Source organism: Pezoporus flaviventris, unplaced genomic scaffold (assembly GCF_033815535.1).
Source record: "Pezoporus flaviventris isolate CSIRO_AGI_PZ_B2104156 unplaced genomic scaffold, CSIRO_AGI_Pfla_v1 ptg000047l, whole genome shotgun sequence".
NCBI lineage: Eukaryota > Metazoa > Chordata > Aves > Psittaciformes > Psittacidae > Pezoporus > Pezoporus flaviventris.
The window spans coordinates 13,297,901-13,316,663 of NW_026892595.1; the positions used below are offsets into that span (position 1 = coordinate 13,297,901).

Genomic DNA, 18,763 nt, shown 5'->3' on the forward strand with positions numbered 1-18,763 from the left:
TTATAAAATTTAAAATATGTGTTCATCGGGGAAGGAAAAAAAAAACAAAACCAAAAAACAACCAAAACCCAAAAGCAATGCCCTTTTTTTTTTTTTTCCCTGGAAATCGTATTGCTTTTTCCTCAGCAAGGAACAAGTTTGTATCAGTGCACTTCTTTAATGTGGGATGCCAGTCCATGTTCCCAAAGAGCAGCTCTGTAATGGGGAATGAGCTGAATTTGATGACTTCCATTAAGATCCTGCCTCTTCTGAAAGCATCACAATTAACAATAGTATATAATGGAAAGGGAGATTTTGTTCCTTTTGTTCTGAGACGTTGCTCTCTAACTGGAATTTGTTGAATGATCCCTCAGTCATTTAAAGAGAGTAATTTTCTCCTTGGAAACTTGCTGAGTATGGGCTGGTTTAAAATCTGCCTGTGTGAAGAATGGCACTGTTGTCCTTTCTGCAGGTTTATGATGGGCCCACCATCCATTATTATCCTATTGCAACATACTGTGGCGAGGACCCTGCTTCTTTTGCATCCTCTGGCAGTTCAATGACAATCCAGTTCCAGTCAGATTCGTCTGTGGCTGGAAAAGGCTTTCTTCTGGACTGGTATGCAGTGGATGCTTCTGCTGTTACACGCACCATTGCTAGAGGTGGGTTTTCAGTTGTTTACGTGGTTAAAAGTGATACAGCCAGTGATATTCTGAGCTTTACTTAAACTCCAAACCAACATCCCCGCAAAAGAAAGCCCTTTTCTTTTGGGGAAGGGGAAAGCTTTCACTGACATTTTAATTAAGCATCTTAATAGCTTTTAAAAACAATGTATAGAGACTCTCAGATATACTGTTTTACAGAGATTAAAAATAAGCATGTTGCTAAAAAGGCTTTTTTCTTTACACAGGTATTTCATGAAAGCTAAACAGTTTATATGCTTTCATGAAGAAGTATCCCTCCTGCAATACCATTCTTAAATCACTGGCCATTGTGGTATAGAATCATAGAACAGTTTGGCTTGCAAGGGACTATGGGCAAGAGACCTTTCACTAGACTAGGTGTATAATTGGTTATATGGGCACCATTCCTTTCTGATATGCAACCTGCGTTAAACTGTGGTAGATGCTCTTTGGTCTTTTGCTAGATATTCCTAGTGGTAAAATAGGTCACATCATTGCTGCACCAGGTAGCACAGGAACATCCTTATAGCTCAGGATTTTCAGGTTTTGTATTCCCAGTCCAAACTGAAGTTGAAGAAACGCATTCCTGTGACTACAGACACATCCTCACTGTGCCCCCATTGTGATTAATTATAGGACTGTCATCTTATATGATATGAGGGAGTGTTCATTTTAAAAAGAAGATGCTTTCATTTTTGTCTTCTTGTATGTGACAGGTGCATGCGGAGGGGCTGTAACAGCTGAAGAGACACCTTCATTCCTCTTCTCACCGGGCTGGCCCATGAATTATAGAAATTCTGCTGACTGTGTGTGGCTTATCAGAGCTCCTGCATCCACCGTAGAGTTCAGCATCCTTGCCCTCGACATAGAATCTCACAGCTCATGCAACTATGACAAACTTATTATCCGAGATGGTAAGTAGCCGATCTTGCCCTGCCCCATCTACACGTGATAGATACCCAAGGTCACAATACCTGTAATTTTCATATCCCTTGAGCTTAAGCAATCTAGATAGCAGTGACAACATGCTCTAAATCAGTATTCTTCTTCTGTGCTGTGACATTTTCTAGTTAAAATAAAGTAGCAAGGTCTAGCCAAGTCTAGCAAAATACATGGTGATCTATGGTCTATACAAACATTTCTCAGTCTGGAAGAAGTTAAAGATTTTGAAAAACACCTACTTGAAAGTGTGTGTCACAGCAACCAATAGGCAGATGTGAACTGATTTGATTTTAACACTAATGTGTTCTTTTGACCTCAGGCGACACCAGTCTTTCTCCAGTGCTGGCTACTCTGTGTGGACGAGAACCTCCTGGGCCAATAAGATCATCTGGAGAGGCAATGTTCATCCACTTCACATCAGATGCAAGTGTTACTGGAGCTGGATTTAATGCCTCTTATCAGAAAAGTAAGATTTGTTTTTCTTATCCCCCAGATAAATGTCTGCCATGCTGCTAACAATGGGGTAAGGAAAGAAAAGACTTTGGCATTTTTAACAGCTGTCTACAGTCTATTTGATTAATCGCATGGACCAATTATTCACATTTCATGAATATGCATGATAAATGTCTGACTTTGCAAAGGTAAAATTTGCTATTTTACCAGGAATGTAATACAACAAAGCATGATTCAACCAGGCCGGTCACTTTTCAGAAGTAGGAAAAGTGTATGTGTAAGTTTATAACAGCTGAGCTGAAGGGTGAAATAATGCCCAGCTAAAAGAGAGAAATGAATGACTCAAAGCACAGACGCAAAACAGGGAGAAATGCAGAAAGCTATGTAAGTTCCAGCAGGAATGTCAGCAATTTCAGTGGCACTCCTCCCACATGCACCCAGGGATAATAACAGATTCCTGAATGGGCTGAGGCTCCAAGGAAGGTGCTAGGGTTACAATAGGTAGCCAAGGGAAGTTTTTCTGACTTGCAGCCTGTGTAGGTGACAGAAGTTTGGTCCGTGGATAGAAGCAATGTACTCAATAGTGTAACAATATGCTCATACCATGGGAGGTCCTTGGCATAGCTGCCTGCTCACTCATCTGTTAAGTCTCTGAGAACTCAGTCTCACTTGTCAGGATGTTTGGTGTGTGTCATCTTGCAAGCTACTAGATTATGTTTGGGAAATCATTCATTGTGTGCATTGCTGTGTGCCCCTCTACTCTTCATACACTTGCTTCAGCATTTGCTTTTACCCATTTACATCTTCCTTTTAGGAGACAGGGTTTTTCTTTAAATAAATATGGGAATAGTTGGTGCTAATATTTTTTTCTTTGCTTCAACTCATTTTTCTAAGGTTGCGGAGGCTATTTACATACAGGCAGGGGTGTGATAACATCCCCCAACTACCCTCAAGACTATGCTCCTAATCTGAATTGTTCCTGGCATGTAGAGGTAACCTCTGGATTTACTATTGCCGTCCATTTCGAACAGCCTTTCCAGGTTAAGAGTGAAGATACCTCCTGCAGCCTTGGAGATTATGTAGAGGTGAGGTTATTGGCTAGCTCACCAAATCCTCAAAGCTATTAAAGCCACTGAATCTTGTAGATTTCACTGTCAGAAAGGCAGCCCAGGTTGTCAGGTGGTGGGAATACCAAAGAGAAATACCACAGATATTATTTCTCTCTCTCTCTCTTTTATATTGCTGTGCCTTAAATAATCAGTAGGTTATTGTCCACATACACACACCCTGGCTGGAAGCTGTAAGATGGTATGTGCTCAAAGTTTACATTCCACGGCTGTTTGCCTGAGTAACATTAGTGATTTCTCTTCTTCTAGCTGAGGAATGGGTTAGATAATGCTGCCCCACCTTTGGTGTCTGGAAGAGGGAATGGGCGGTTTTGTGGAAGCAGCCCCATCTCTACCATGTATACCACAGACAATCAGCTCTTTGTTCACTTCGTTTCTGACAGCAGCAATGAGGGTCAAGGATTCAAACTGAAATATGAGGCTAAAAGTCTAGGTAAGTCTAGGAAATAAAGAATCCTGCTGCTCAATAGATACAGCTTGGAGCTTGTCCTCTTAGAGGAGGCTCTTGTTGTAAGTCTCAACTCTGGTAAAATCAGATGTCTGCAAGATTGTCCTGTTTCCTTCTAAAGAGAGATAGATAGCTCTAGATGACCTGGGGATATTGAAGTTAAAACCCCCCCAAACTTATGGGAAACCCTTTAGCAGGGGAGTAGTAGCTATAGTTAGGAAGAGATGTTCAAAATTCATACATGAAAGAAAAATAAAACAAAACACATACCTGACAACAAGAATATTATTTTGAACATACAGTACACAGTGCAAGTGCTAAATGATGCCAGGAATGATTTAGGCTAGTGCGTCTAGAAAGGTGGCAACAGTTCTCACAAGTTGTACTCTCAGCTGAGAAAATAACATTCCCTGCCAGAGCTAACATTTTTGAAAGAATGAAAAAGATGGAGACCCAGGTTCTAGCAATAAATCAGGGTTTGCAGTTATTCCACTGTACTCATGACACATGCTGCTTGGGACACTAGGAGATCTCCTGTTAAACACAACTGAGGCCACCTGTCAATCTACTCAAATCCTTAAATGCTTGTTTTCTGCCAACTTTTCCAACAAAGAACCAGTCTTAGCATTACTGTCAGGGATTCATGAAGGGAATAAGTGAAGCCATACAATAGCATTTCTACCACTTCGATTTATGAATCTTGACTAAAACCCTGTATTGCTAGAACCCAGTATTGCTAGAACACAGTGGGGGGTCTTGACAGAAAGGTTCTGGTCAAAATAAAGGTATTTCTGTGGGATAAAGGACCTGAAGAAATCCTCATGTTTGCTCTGACTGGCATTCCTCACGCATTCGTTATTGTCTCAAACAGAGATTTCAGGTTTTGGAAAGCAGAAGTGGGAAATGATTCACAGAAGTATTGATGGGCTTGACTTGCAGGCTTTCTGGCTCTTGGGAATTGGGGTAGGAACAAGGCAAGAAATATGTTTCCTGCTTGGTTTAGAAGCAATCCAAGGAAGAACTAACAGGTGTTGAATCTGGGGCCCTGAACGTTTGAAAATGAGGAGGGCTAGGTAAGCTGGAGCACAGGAATATAGTATTCTACTGTATTAAAATGTTTTCCTATAGTAAGCAGTCAAATGCATTTGGTTTTGATATAACTATATGACACCAGAAAGAAACTATGTTGGAATATAGAGATAACTCATGTAGTTGATGCCTCCCACATTTCCTTAACATGTGCTTTTTATTGGTGATCTTTTCTTTCCCAGCTTGTGGAGGGAATATTTATATCAATGATTTCAACCCCAGTGGATATACATCCTCCCCCAACTATCCAAGCAATTATCCTCCACATGCTGACTGTGTCTGGACCATAAGTGCTCCTAATGGACATGCAGTAGAGCTGCAGTTTGAAGATCAGTTTTACATCGAACCTTCACCGAAGTATACATCCACATTATTTTGCCTGTGTTTCTTCAGAGAATCCATTCTTTCCCTTTTAATTTCTCTAATTTCCCCCAGAGTGCACTTCCAGATTTACAATCAAAAGTGGTTAGGAAATTTTTGAGAGAGATCACTGAATCTATCAGGCCACTGGCATACATTCTTAGGACTTTGCAGATACTTTGGGTCTTTATATGCCCACCTAAGTAAGACCCCATGTTTGGATTTTAATTCCCTTCATGTGTCTTATATCTGTTCCTTAATTCAATAGTCATCACTGAGATTTAATAGGGAATATCTGCTGAATTTGAATGCTGCCCAAACCAGTAGTTTAATGATGGTCACAATTACTCTTAACAGTGCTGTTCATAACCCTCCCCAGGACTTGCTTCTGTCAGATCTGATCTGATCATAGATTGGGCTTGGAATCAATCATCTTTCTTCATCCTTCTAGCATTTCTTTTGATTCAAACATTACATAACTAACATGGATTATGAACTTCTTGATTCTGTCCTGGTCACGCTGAATGGAAAGTGATCTAAATCACTACAGCTTCCTAGCTTTATGCACATACTGAGATGATTTCAAACTATTACCGCCATACATTGAACCGAAAATCTCTCCTCTTCCAGCTGCAGTTCCAGTTACCTAGAACTACGTAATGGTGCTGACTCCACTGCCCCCGTCATTGCCAGGCTCTGTGGAGATTTGATGCCAGGCTTACAGAGATCCTCAGGAGCTGTAATGTACCTGAGGTTCAGGTCTGACAACAGTGCCACACATGTGGGATTCACTGCCAAATACTCCATTGGTAATGCTTGCATTTATCAATTTCTGATTTTAGAGGAGATTTTGGTCTGAAGTGTTAGGCTTTTGTAATAGGGCTTAAATCATGCCTATAAGGTAGACTGACAGATACATGCCTCTTTCAGTTAGTGTTAGAGCTAAGTCATCAGAATCATCATATGGGTTAGCATCAGCGTGTTGTGCACCTAGGAACAGGTGAAAATTAGAGAAATAGAAATAGGAAAGTGCTCATAGGTCTGCAGCAGTGGAAACAACAACTGAATAACCTCTTGTCAATGGCAATTATCAAAGGGGCAGTACAAAAAAAAGCCAACATGGATGAAGTAATGTAACATGGTTTGATTTTCAGCATGTAAACTTAGTGTCACTTTCATGAGCAGGATCCTGAAGGGGAATGCAAAGATTAGCTGAGAGCTGGTAGGAGAAGAACAAATCAGGAGCTTCTCTATGTAAATGTAAATAACAATGTTGCTAGACAAATGGGGCAACACAACAGTGGGCTGAAAAAGAAATGAACGGTGAGAACCATTATTTGCCAGCTGGGAAAAGAAATAACTTTCTGGGAAAGGAAAATTATTTGCTCTCAAACTGAAAAAAGACGAAACCAAAACGAAACAAACCAGGATTAGAAAGCACTAGCAAAGCTTTAAAATGAAATAATGTTGTCTTTGATCAGATTCAGAAATATGCTACCTTTTTATTTTGATAATGTTAATAATCTTCAAAGAATAGCAGCTGTTATGTTCGTATCACTCATATAGGAAATTCAAGGACTTAATTTCTCAAAGGCAAAGTAGTGGGCTGTATTGCTTTACAAAGTTTTTTGCTGATTGTGTTAGATCTCAAGCACGTAAGCCAAAATAGTGTACTATTATATTTCTGAATGTGAAAACTTAAGCAATTTGCATGAGAACAGTGTTAGTATACAAAGCCATAGCCACAGTTTATATTTATCCATAACACATTTACTGTATCTCAGCTGTATGCCAGTCATCTTGGAACAAATCACAAATCACTCCGCAGACAGCATGAACACAACTGTGCCACAAAAAGATTGTAACTAGTAGACACACAGAATGCACTGTAAAATCCACTAGATTCCACCTGGGCATATTATTTGATGTAAGCCTTAGTATTGTGAACTTATGTTTGTAGGTACCACAGAGAAATGAGTTTTCCGAGAGAAAATTAAAATAAAATAGCTGCTTCCTGAATCTTGCAGTGATCACTTACCAAGCACTGCACACAGTGGAATGTGAACAGGAAGGGGCTACATGAAAGAGGCATCTGAACCATAGCTGGGGACTCAAACCAGCAACCAACTTTTGTCAGTCGTAAAAGACTTAGATTCACATTTAGCAAACCAAATTTCTTTGTAATTATCTGATACCTCTTTCCAAGATTTTCTGGTAAACATGAACATGGGTAGAGATTAGATATAGACCTTGAAATCTGTAAGTTTTCAAATTAATAATAGATATGACAGAGAGGAAGGGATGCTTCCAATAGTAAGGGCTGTGCAGGGAAAAAAAAAATATCTGAACTAGGACTGGTTGATTTAGAAGGAAAATATAGAAGACTTTTAACTGGAACACAATTCCTGGTTTATTACCACAGGTAGAAAATGAGTCCATTGTGCTTTAGTTTTAAGTCTTGTTTAGAGGAAAATAATCCTTCTGAGGTCCTTCAGTCAGCCAAACAATGTTCTTCCTTTTGCAGCTCCCTGTGGCGGGACTGTGATAGGACAAACCGGCATCATTGAAAGCATAGGGTATCCTGAGCTTCATTATCAAGACAACCTGCTGTGTGAATGGTTTCTGCAGGGTCCCAGGGGCCACTATCTTACCATCAGACTAGAAGACCTAGATATTCAACACTCTTCCAACTGCACAAATGACTTTGTGGAGATCCGAGAATACAATGCTTCTGGTGAGAGAATTATTTCAGTGTTTGTCTTTCCTTTCATAGTACTACTGCAAAACCTCACCAGAGTTCCTGAAAACATTTCCCTTTGAGTACAAAGTAAGCCTTTTCAATGTACAGTATTTGCTTCTGACTGCCTTGCTTGCTGAAGAAAAATGAGGCAAACAAACCCCTTCTGTTTCCCAGCAATAACTTGATTTTACTCCTGCCTGTCTGGCTTAATAGAAAAGTGATCCCTCTATATAAATATAACATGTTAATATAAAATTGTCTTTCTATATGTGATTTTTGCAGGAAATTTGTTGGGCAGGTACTGTGGTAATACTCTTCCTGATGCTGTGGACACCTCTGACACTTTTGCTTATATCAAGTTTGTCACTGATGGATCAGTCAATGCCCGAGGATTCAGACTGCGCTTTGATTCCAGTACTGAAGGTTGGCTTTGTAAGGTTGCAAGTTACTTTCAGGAAGCAACATACACCATAATTGCACTAATATGGCATATATTGTAGATCACTTTTTCTTGGAGTGGTATTTGCTCTTAAATTTAAATTCTGGGATATGTATGGAGCTCTCTGATCACTACTTAGCTGAGCTGAAATGCTGAGAAGCGAGCAGCCTCCCACTATAATTGATGTTGTTGTCAGTGGTAGGTCTCACACAAAAAGCATGCTCTTCCACACCTTTTCTCTCCAGCAATCAGTCCAGAGATGTCCTACCATCCCTCCCCACATCCTTCTTGATGAGGAGGAAGGTAGAGAAACCCTGTAGTTTTCCTTGATGATATTCTGTCTCTTTGAGGTGAGTAGTATTCTTAAATCCCCCTAAAAATAAGGTTTAACCAGTAGATTTTAAGCAGAATTACAGAACTGCAGAGACACTGAGATTGGAAGGGAACTCCACGCCCCTGCTCAAGCAGGGACAGATAGAGGAAGTGTCCCAGAACTGTGGCAAGTTGGGTTTTGAATGTCTCCATGGATAGAGACTCTAAAACCTCTCTGAACAACCTATTTCAGTGTTCAACAACCCTCACAGTGGCAAGTGTTTTCATATGTTCAGATGGAATTTCATGTGTTTTAATCTGGGGCTATTGCCTCTTGCCCTGAGTGCAATGACTTCAGAGAGCTGCTCAAATCAGGACTAAGGACATGGACTTATTCCTGTTTCACACTTCTCTTTCACATTCTTTAGTGTTTATGCAATGCTTGTCCTGCCACAATATGGCTACTTTTAAAGAAATTCATTGCAGTGATGGTCTTGAAAAATCTCCTGCCAGCCCCTCTTAGCTCCTTACAGCTCATTTAAAAGCTCATCTGAAGCTTCCTTATTCTTGGTGTTTGCTTCCGCAATAAAGTAACAGAGCAGGGAAACAAATGCCAAAAGAATGTTATTCCGCTCCCAATAGAAGATCAATAGAAGAGAAACTGTATTAGCAATCATGGAAGAGAAACTGTATTAGCAATCATGGAAGAGAAACTGTATTAGCAATCATGGAAGAGAAACTGTATTAGCAAAAAATTAATGCAGGTCGATACACAGATGAGAAAATTTTGCAGGAGTCTGTAAGACTAAAAGACTAAATTTCCCACTGCGTTCCATTAAACTACATCTTCATTATAAAAGGAAACCATATGTGGGCTGGTAAAATTATACCATTAGGCTCACCAAAAAAAAAAAAAAAAAAAATGCACTGTATTCCCAAGGCATTTAGTGATCTTTTCTTAGAGCAATAATTGGATATTCATACAAAAGTAGGAGGAAAAAACCCCTCAAAAATGAAAAATAAAACAAACAAAAAAACCCCAACAAAACAAAACCAAAACCAAAAAAAACCACATACAACTATACTGAAAAAGTGTTGCTTAAAATCCTTGAAAGCTTTTTCCTTTTTCTCTACCTCTATCAACCAGCAGAGGAAAAACACATCCTTCATCATTACCCAGTCTAAGACCCTGCTCATTCTGTGTATCTCTGCCTAGTCATCTGAAAGGCAGAAATTCTCATTCCTGCCACAGTGAGAGGTTTGTATCATTTGACAGCAAGGCTTGTGGGTGTCGTGGTTTAAAGCCAGTCAGGTAACTTGTTCACTCACTCCCCCCCTTCTTTCCCTCCCCCTAGGCTCCCCACAGCCTCACGAAGATGGAGGCGAGGGCGAGGGCCAGCTTCTGAAGCCTGGCACGAGCCCTTCAGAGAACATTAATAATCAGACTAACAGAAGTTCTATGGTTAATTTATGGCTGAATGATAAAAGCTGGCAGTAACTTAGCTGTTCAGGCAAACATGGACAAGATAGGCACGTAAAACCAACCTCTCAGCATCTCTTTTTCTTGCATCATTAATGTGTTGTGGGTTTTTTGCTGTAACTCTATTAGCAATGCTTCATTCTAAGTGTCCCAATATTTGGGTATTTCAGAATGTGGTGGGGATTTTACTGCCCCTGTTGGGACATTTACTTCACCCAACTATCCCAACCTATACCCACATAATCGAGTGTGTGAATGGAGAATCACAGTGGGAGAAGGCCGACGTGTGACTCTAACCTTTAATGACATGAAAACTGAAGAACACTGGAGGTGCTCATCAGATTATGTGGCTGTGAGTATCAGGCGTGAAGGCAGAAAATGCTCTTCCTAATCCCTTTATGGAGCCTTAATGGATCTAATAGAGCTGAAATGTCATTTATAGTCGATGTGTGGTTTTAAGACAAATTATTATTTAATCTGGGGAAAACAGGTGGAAAATTCTACCTCTTTATCACCCCTTATTTCCAAAAAGATAGATATGGGTTGCTTTATCATGGTTATTTTAAATTTTTGTTTATTTAGTGAAAAAAAAGAAATCAAACCTGGCACACAGAACTGGACATGGTCAATGGTACAAAAGCCTCAAAAATATGTTTCCTCTGTGAAACTGAGGAATGGGAGATGCAGTTAAGTTTCCCACTTTTTCAGATTAGCAGTGCAAACATGGGAATTGGCTTTGGTATGGTCAGAAGCTAGGCCATGTACATGTATGACAGGGTGAAGTAGCCCTCCCTTGAGATTCATAGATGATGTTTGCCTTGTTTTCCTTCACAGATGCTGTAGACAGACCATGCAGAGCTGGCTTTGCATTGATTAATGAAGTAATGATCTCTTAAAGGAAGATCTATCTTGCTAGCTTTTGTGTCTTCAACACTAATATATTCCAAATCTCAGTGGGGAACATCATTTCTGCCTAGCTCGCACTGCTGAGATCATAGTAGAAAGAAGGAAATTAACTCCTAGGCTAAAAGCTGTATGAAAGAAACTGAGAAAAATACCTCTGGACCATCAAAAAGTGAAATGCTTGAATTAATAAAAAATGCTCACCAGCACTCAATATGTTGGAAGTTTTTTATAAAGTTGATGTTGGCTTTAACAAGAATACAAAGATGATCATTTGAATGAATATGATCAGTAGCTGGCATTATTAAGTGGCTGAAGGTCTAAATATCAAGCTAAAATACAGTATTTTTTTCCCAATAAAACTGTTTAATTTTTTTTTTTTTCCCAAGAAAAGAGAAGGAGAGAGGGAGTATGTTTGGGTTTCACCAAAATAAGCAAGATATTTTTAAGTTTTACTTCAGATCCTCATCCACTCCAAGCAATGGAGTTTTGTTCCAAGGTTTTGAGTAGGTTTGGGAACTAGCCTACTGTGAGATATGTCAATGAACCTTGTATTAAAGATGTGAAACACTGTTAATTGATACAAGAGATGCTTATAAGACTGTACTTTGGTCTCATAAGAGTTTATTTTGACTCAACAGGTTTACAATGGCCTCAGACAGAACTCTCCCCGGCTGGCCAAGTTGTGTGGAGAAGTAAATCCAGGCACTGAGGTGAAATCCTCTGGAAACACAATGAAAGTAATTTTGGTGACAGATATGTCCCATGCAACCAGAGGCTTCAGTGTGTCATACACATCTAGTGAAAATGCAGGTAGTGTATGTTTTTAAATTAAGTAACTGATCTTTGGCGATTCATTTCACACCTAAAGTACTGGTACATGTCAAAAAATAATCTAAACAGATAAAAAAAAATCTCTGATACCTTTTTTTCCTCTCTTACATTACTACTGATTTATTGTTTTGTACTTAGTCTTGAGTAATAAAGTGGCCTTATTCCATTAAAAGATCCAAAAAGCATAGTGCCATAGACAAATTGAATAATTCAAGTGCTTCCATATTACTCAGGAGGGTAATTAACTTACTGTAGCTTGTGAAAGATTGCAGCTAACCTACTTTTGCAAGCTCAGCCTCCAGAGAGGAGGCAGCTGACAGAGCCTTACTATTAATGCTTTTAAACTTGATTTTCCAATTTCTCCCCAAGCATCCTAATGTAGAACGAGTGTTCCAACTCCCCCAAGAGCATCCTATTATAGCACAAGTGCACTGTGCTTGAGAGTATGTTCCAGAAGAATCTCCTTTTGAGTCTAGAATTAGGTAATGGGTAGGGGCAATACTGAACTGGAGCTGCAGTGGGATTGTATGAGAATGTTAAATATACTTCTTGTATTGATAGTGCTGCTGAAACATTTTATTTGGTACCGTATATAATTGTTGTTCTTTGATTTACAAGTCTTTAAAAACTTGTCAATAAATTTCAGGACACTAGGCAAGAATTCTCTTGTACATGTCAATAAATTATAGAAGAAAAATGGAAGAACTTTTGATCTAATCAGCACATTCGCTTGCTGACATGAGCAAGCCTCTGAGTAAACAGGGGCAAGATTTCTCCTCTTACAAGAATTATCACTAGTTTTAAATAAATTCTATTTTGTTTCTGCAGTTTGTGGTGGAACCCTGATGGGATATGCAGGTGGGAATTTCTCTTCTCCTGGTTATGATGGCGTCAAAAATTACACAAGTAAACTGAACTGTGAATGGACCATTGAAAACCCTTCCCACTATAATTCATCCATATATGTGTATTTTGAGGATTTTCACTTGGAACATCACCAGGACTGCCAGTACGACTACCTGGAGTTACGAATAGGTTTGTACATTTACCAGGAGAATGGGTAAAGCCCGTCAAGATTCTGCATGTGCAACTCTGTGCCAAATCTTGTTCATATATGTTTGCAGAGAGTGATTGTTGTAGGATCTGTTCATTTGAGAGGGTGTTCACATGCATTCATTCCATGTTGCCTCCAAGACCAGGAGTGGGATTTCAGTACCAGATGCATGGATTTGGTCACCCTTTCTTTCAGGGCAGAAAATGGAAAACTGGATAGGTACCTTGGGGGGATAAATTATTTTCGTGGTTGCAGTACACACCTGATTCTCTCTTTACAAGGGACAATGTGAATTTCACTTCATCTCCATTAAAAGACAGCAGTCAGAAGTTGGAGTCATCAAATAATTTATTTGGTCCACAGCCCATCCTCTACCTGCTCCTGAAATATCTCTAGAGACAGCAGGAGTGGAGTAAATTTAATTATTCATAGCCTCTGGGCTGCAAACTCACTTCATACCCTATTTTTGTACTCAAAAAGATGCTTCTTCAAAAGCAGATCTCTATTTCCTATAAGACTGCATCACAAAACACCAACTACAGCATTTAAAAGGAAAACAATCACAGGATTAATGCACCAGTAATATCTCTGCATATTTGAGCATCTTTAGCTATCCACAGGAACCAGCAACTGGAAATGTCAGATGAAAGTCACTCAGCTAATGCCAAGTGCAGTATGAAAGCTCCAGCTGTTGTCTTTGCTGAGAGGCTGTATCTGTGAGTCCCAGAGAGAGCAAGTTCTAATTTGCCAGGAAATTGTTTCTGAAAGGTGGTGGGTGAGTTGAGAGCAGGAATCTGTTACATCTTTCTTTGCATTCATTGAATGAGAGCTTTTGGTTGTACAGCATTGGTTCGTCCTGTGCACAGCCAAACCATGCATGACTGCATAACTTACCAGTTCTCTGCCACATAAGTGCTGGAACTGGGAAATGATAGAAAGATAACTCAGATAAAGAAATAATAAAATATATCTGTTCTATTATTCTTCAGTTCTCACTGCTCTCACTTTATTGTGAACCTCAGGCCTCCAGGCAATACAGTCAAAAGAAAGAGATAAAAATATAGTTGTCTTTTGGTCTACACAGTTTTTTTATCTAAAGAGTAATGTTCATTTTGGCCATAATAACAGACCTTCAGTTTCACAATCAGTCTCATGTCAAAGGCAAAATGCTCTAATTCATCTGTGTATGCTGACAAGTGATGAGCGCTGAGATGCAAACAGTACAAAATATCACTAAACTCAGGCAGGTGCTGTTTAAGTCTCTCATCAAAACAGGTGTGAATTTGGGGAATGGTCCAATTCAATGGTAAGTTAACTAGGAGACCCCAAAGGAAGCTGAGATGTGTAAAATTTTTTTGAGTTACCCATGCAACACACTTCATGGTACTGGACAAAAAAAAAAAAAAAAAAAGGCAGAATTGTGTGTATTCACTGAGAAATATCTAATCTGGATAGACAAATATTTCAAATTCCTTTGGGTAAGGATTTATTAAATTATCAGGCATGTGCATGTAGTCTGTAAATGGTAGTACAGCTGAGCATATTGCTGCAGTGAAATGTACTTCTAACTTTTGACTTCTGTGGAAGCCCCTTGATTCTGCCTTTCAGTTTGAACCCAATCTTACAGCACAATCCCACTATTTATTTACATTTTCTGTTTATCAGAAGCCTCCATGTCTGGCCATCTGGCCATTCATGAAAGCAGTGACTGGTGTCACTTTTCACACAGGAGAGACTGAGTGACCTGTTTCACATCTGACACATAGTCAATCCCCTCACAAGAAGTGCAAAAAAGAAAAGTTCACTCCACATTCTAATGCTCAAAGTAGTTATTCCTATTCCAAACCATAATTTACCATGAGCGTCTTCTGCTTGTACAGCTCACTATCATTTTTAGTGCATGTTAACAAGACAGGTTTTAGCATTTCTCTGTGTAATTTACATTAACAGAATTTTATTATATGTCTCCATCTATCTCTGTGCTTCAGGGCACTGAAGTGGCTGTGACACTGTATATGACAGAAAGATGAATTTACTCAGCCATGTTAACTGGAATAACTGTGAAAAGGCTTTCAAGAGCACCCAAAGTTTCTCCCTCTTGCTCTACTGCCTTCTTCACAAGAACAGCCTGCCACTCTGTGTGGACCTAGGAGTTGCTATTGAACAGAAACTTTAAAGTCCAGCAGTATGCTTTTATTAGAGAAACAAATGTAGGAATGGCATTGCCTGAATATCATGAGAAATGCTATTAAGATTATTTACCTTCTCCTGAGAATATATCAGTAATAAAGAGAAACTGATACTTCTACCAATGTGACAGATAAGGCATTACACCAACTTGAGCAAACATACAGTATCACAGATGTGTAGCGGTCTGCGTTGTGCTTTCCTTTTAGGTTTCAATGATTTGAGCAAATGCTGGCGATATGTTAAAAGAGACGCCCACTATTAATACAGTAATGACAGCTTGTTCATGGGTGTGAATCCCTGTAACATGCCTATATGGTAGAAACTTAAAATCCCTATTGATTTTAATGAGGATGTCAAAACCACATAGGCTTAATGAGCTTCCATGACATCAGGTCTTAGGGCATTTCTTCCCACTGTTCTGCCTGAAAATGTCTGCAAGTCTGGGGCATTTTCTCTGGTTTTGGGTCTGATGGGTTATATAAAATGAAAATGTGCAGGGTGGCAGTAAAGGGAAAGAAGCCTAAGATACTAAAAAGATCATTACTACAGCTTTAGAGAGAATTTCCTTGATGAGATTTAGATCCCAGCAATGAATTGCAGTGCTCTACCTATACCCGTAACAAATAATCTGTTATTAAGCGTGATATATTCTTTTGCCTGTACTTCTTTTGTCAAACCAAAATTAAATGCATGTTTTCCCTGTCTATTCCCTGTCTATGTTATTGTAGCTCCTTTAGGATTCAAAAAGTGTATTTTTGTTTTCTTTCTTTACACAGGGGATGCTGATGGAGAACTAATAGCCAGACTTTGCGGTCAGGCTGCACCATCTGTGCCACTAGTCATAGCTGCCCCCCAGATCTGGGTACACTTTATAAGCGATGAAAACAAAGAAGATAAAGGATTCTTGGCCCATTACACATTTGAAGGTGAATGGCATGATAGGCTGTGGCCTTTGCTGACTGAGGCACTTCCAGGGAATGTTGCCATCTATATGGTGATACTGAAAATACACACTATGGGCTCAACTCTCAAAGAGTTCCTCAAAAGTTACACAGTGCCTGCCCCTATATATATCCATCTAAAGTAAACATATAATAGCAACTGAACTTTCGGGTTTATTTTCTGCATTACTGTTCCCATTCCCTGAACTGAGTTTGAGTTTTTTGCAATGCAGTGCAACACTTAGAACAGCTGGTTGCTCCTGGCAATAGGGATGTAACAGGTAACACCAGCCAAGTCTGACTTACTTCAAATAGGCCTCCAGAGTGCTAGCATGGCTGAAATGCATTCTTCTGCTTGAACCTTTGCGCTCATTTTGAAATCCATTTAAAGCTGTATCCGTGCAAATTACACCACTTTGCCATTTACATTCCAGAACAGCTGTTCTTCCTGTCACAGCTGAATTTAGCCTTGGTGCTTATCTAGACACATCAGCAAGTTTTTGATTTGATTGTGTTGGTCCAAGAGTGGCACTAGTTTGCTTAGGAGTCTGAGATAAATAAATTGGAGATAAGGTGGAAGAGGCAGTTGTGTCAGGGGGCAAAGGTTTTGCAGAGCTATATTAAGTATCAGAATAAATACAAAGTTTCAAGGTCATTGGATCTGTTTACTCACTATTCAGTGACAAAGATTTTAAAACTTGGATTTTCCCAGATAAATTGTTCATCCTTGCAAGCTGAATAATCTTCCACTTATTCGATTACAGTGTTCAGTTCCTAAACTGTACTGAAATGTTACTTTTTTTCTTCAGCCTGTGGTGGTATACAGTCAGGTGAAAGTGGAGTTATCTCAAGTCCTAACTACCCAGAGCCTTACAGCAATCTGAATCGCTGTTCCTGGTTGTTGGAAGCCCCTGAAGGTGAAACCATCACTGTGAGTAACACAGCGTCATGGTTGGGTCTACAGCTGCCAGTGTAAGAAGCACCCTCTGAGTCTTGACACACGTTTGAGACAATTTGGAAAATCAGAAATGTGGAGGAATTAAATATCTCCCCATTGGCCTTACCTAAGAAAGAGGGGAAAACAAAGATAATACAACCAAACTAAATTGTGCTTTTTGAACAGGAGAAGGATCCTGGTCTAACTTGACCTCAAAACATAGCACCAACTTTTCCCTTAAACAACTACTTTCTATGTTTAGGAAACTAAAATAACTCATGTTATTAGATATGCATGGATAGTCTCACTACCATGTGAATTAACATGAAGCTGAAATCTTTCCATTTCTGCAGAAAAGTTACAAGGCACTAGAAAGTTATTTTCATGCCTTAATGGCTAGTCTGGAAGATGATATGATTGCTGGAACAAATTAAATCAATAAGATGCTCCTCTTATTTCCCAATAACTATTAACAGGCTGCCTGAGGTGCTCTTTTCTTGAGCCAAACTGTCAAGAGACCAATTTGTGCTTAAATTGGTCCACGGCTTTATAACCAAGCAGTATTAAACTTCATTCAATTAATTATTTGATGGATCCTTTGGAGAACAGGTCCAATCAGTGATGTTTGTGGTTCAGGTCAGAAAAATATCTGAAAAGCAATTCCGTAAAAGTTGCAGATTTTCATATGTAATGTCTTTCACTAATTTCCCTATCATGTTTTCTTTATTCACAACAACAAAGGTATTTCTTAGAAATGCAAACCTATAGTCCTAATTTTTCTGCATGGTAATCTGACCATTGCTTAGGTACTTTTTTTCAGAGAATACAGTATTATTTTAGTAGAACACAAAATTTCTATTTAAGCCACAGATTTGTTTAAAGCAGAACTAATCTTAATCAGAATCACATGTAAGTAGATTTCTGCTTTAAAAGGACTGAATAGCAGCCCCTCAGTGAAGGCAGACAAACCTTTTCCAGTATAAGCTGGCAGTTTCTGTTGCTGGTAAGGTTCCAAACTTAAACCATTTGAGCTAAATTTATATTTGTTTTTTGCCTCAGGCAGAGTTCTTTTGGAAATGAATACACACAGGAAGAAGTAGTACATATTTCCTAAACTTTTCCACAAAGATCCCTATGCTGGAACTGGTAAAAAAAATACTTTCTTGCAAGAAGGCCAAGCAGTCATTATTGTACATCAATATTTCAACATCAACAAATCCAGGAGGCTACTGGATCAGCAAAATAAATCTTTGAACAGGAAATACCACCTATGTGCATATTACTCCAAGGACAAGCAGCATCAGTGTTAGAGGGAGATAGGGTCAGAAGCTGCCCGCATAGACTAGCCTATTTGTGGGATGCATCAAGGCCCATAGGAATGAAACATGCAACTCTTTCTATCAGATTTAATTGAAATTATCATTATTTTCAGCAACTGTTGGAGTATTCTGATTCAAAATAATAGGAAGAAAAAATCCAAGGCTTTATGCTTACGTAGCTACTCATACTTGAATCTGCAACTTCAGATTTCATGACCAGAAGCCTTGAGAGCAGGAAAGTGGCTCAACATCTGTGCATATTCAAGACCGTTTTGAAGCACATACTTAGCTTCAAACGTATGGTGAAGTCTCAGTAACGCCAGGTTTGAACCTGTGCATTTCTCTTACATTTCTGGTTTCATGCTAAGTAGCTGCTGTTACTTATAGTGGCAAGACACCAAGCAATACTTGCAGGAAAGCATCAATGTGAAGTGAGGGTCAGATTTCCGAGCATACCCAGAAATCATTGTGCTAGGATGGCTACAAGATCTGGCTGGAATTGTTTTAACCCCCACACTGGTGTGGTTAGTGTT

At 39.3% G+C, this 18,763-nt stretch overlaps 1 protein-coding gene across 3 annotated transcripts in view; it reads left to right on the top strand.

The window, feature by feature from the left end:
* The window catches only part of CUBN (cubilin), a 398,149-nt gene that overhangs the window by 90,730 nt on the left and 288,656 nt on the right, over positions 1-18,763 (top strand). For all 3 annotated transcript variants that reach the window (XM_061468346.1, XM_061468343.1, XM_061468344.1), the window contains exons 39-52: positions 452-641; positions 1,379-1,576; positions 1,924-2,070; positions 2,952-3,142; positions 3,434-3,617; positions 4,904-5,078; positions 5,712-5,890; positions 7,606-7,815; positions 8,104-8,244; positions 10,223-10,404; positions 11,597-11,768; positions 12,618-12,824; positions 15,810-15,959; positions 16,784-16,905. In XM_061468346.1, coding sequence (XP_061324330.1) covers positions 452-641; positions 1,379-1,576; positions 1,924-2,070; positions 2,952-3,142; positions 3,434-3,617; positions 4,904-5,078; positions 5,712-5,890; positions 7,606-7,815; positions 8,104-8,244; positions 10,223-10,404; positions 11,597-11,768; positions 12,618-12,824; positions 15,810-15,959; positions 16,784-16,905 — 2,448 coding nt within the window. The remainder of the gene's footprint in view (positions 1-451; positions 642-1,378; positions 1,577-1,923; positions 2,071-2,951; positions 3,143-3,433; positions 3,618-4,903; positions 5,079-5,711; positions 5,891-7,605; positions 7,816-8,103; positions 8,245-10,222; positions 10,405-11,596; positions 11,769-12,617; positions 12,825-15,809; positions 15,960-16,783; positions 16,906-18,763) is intronic.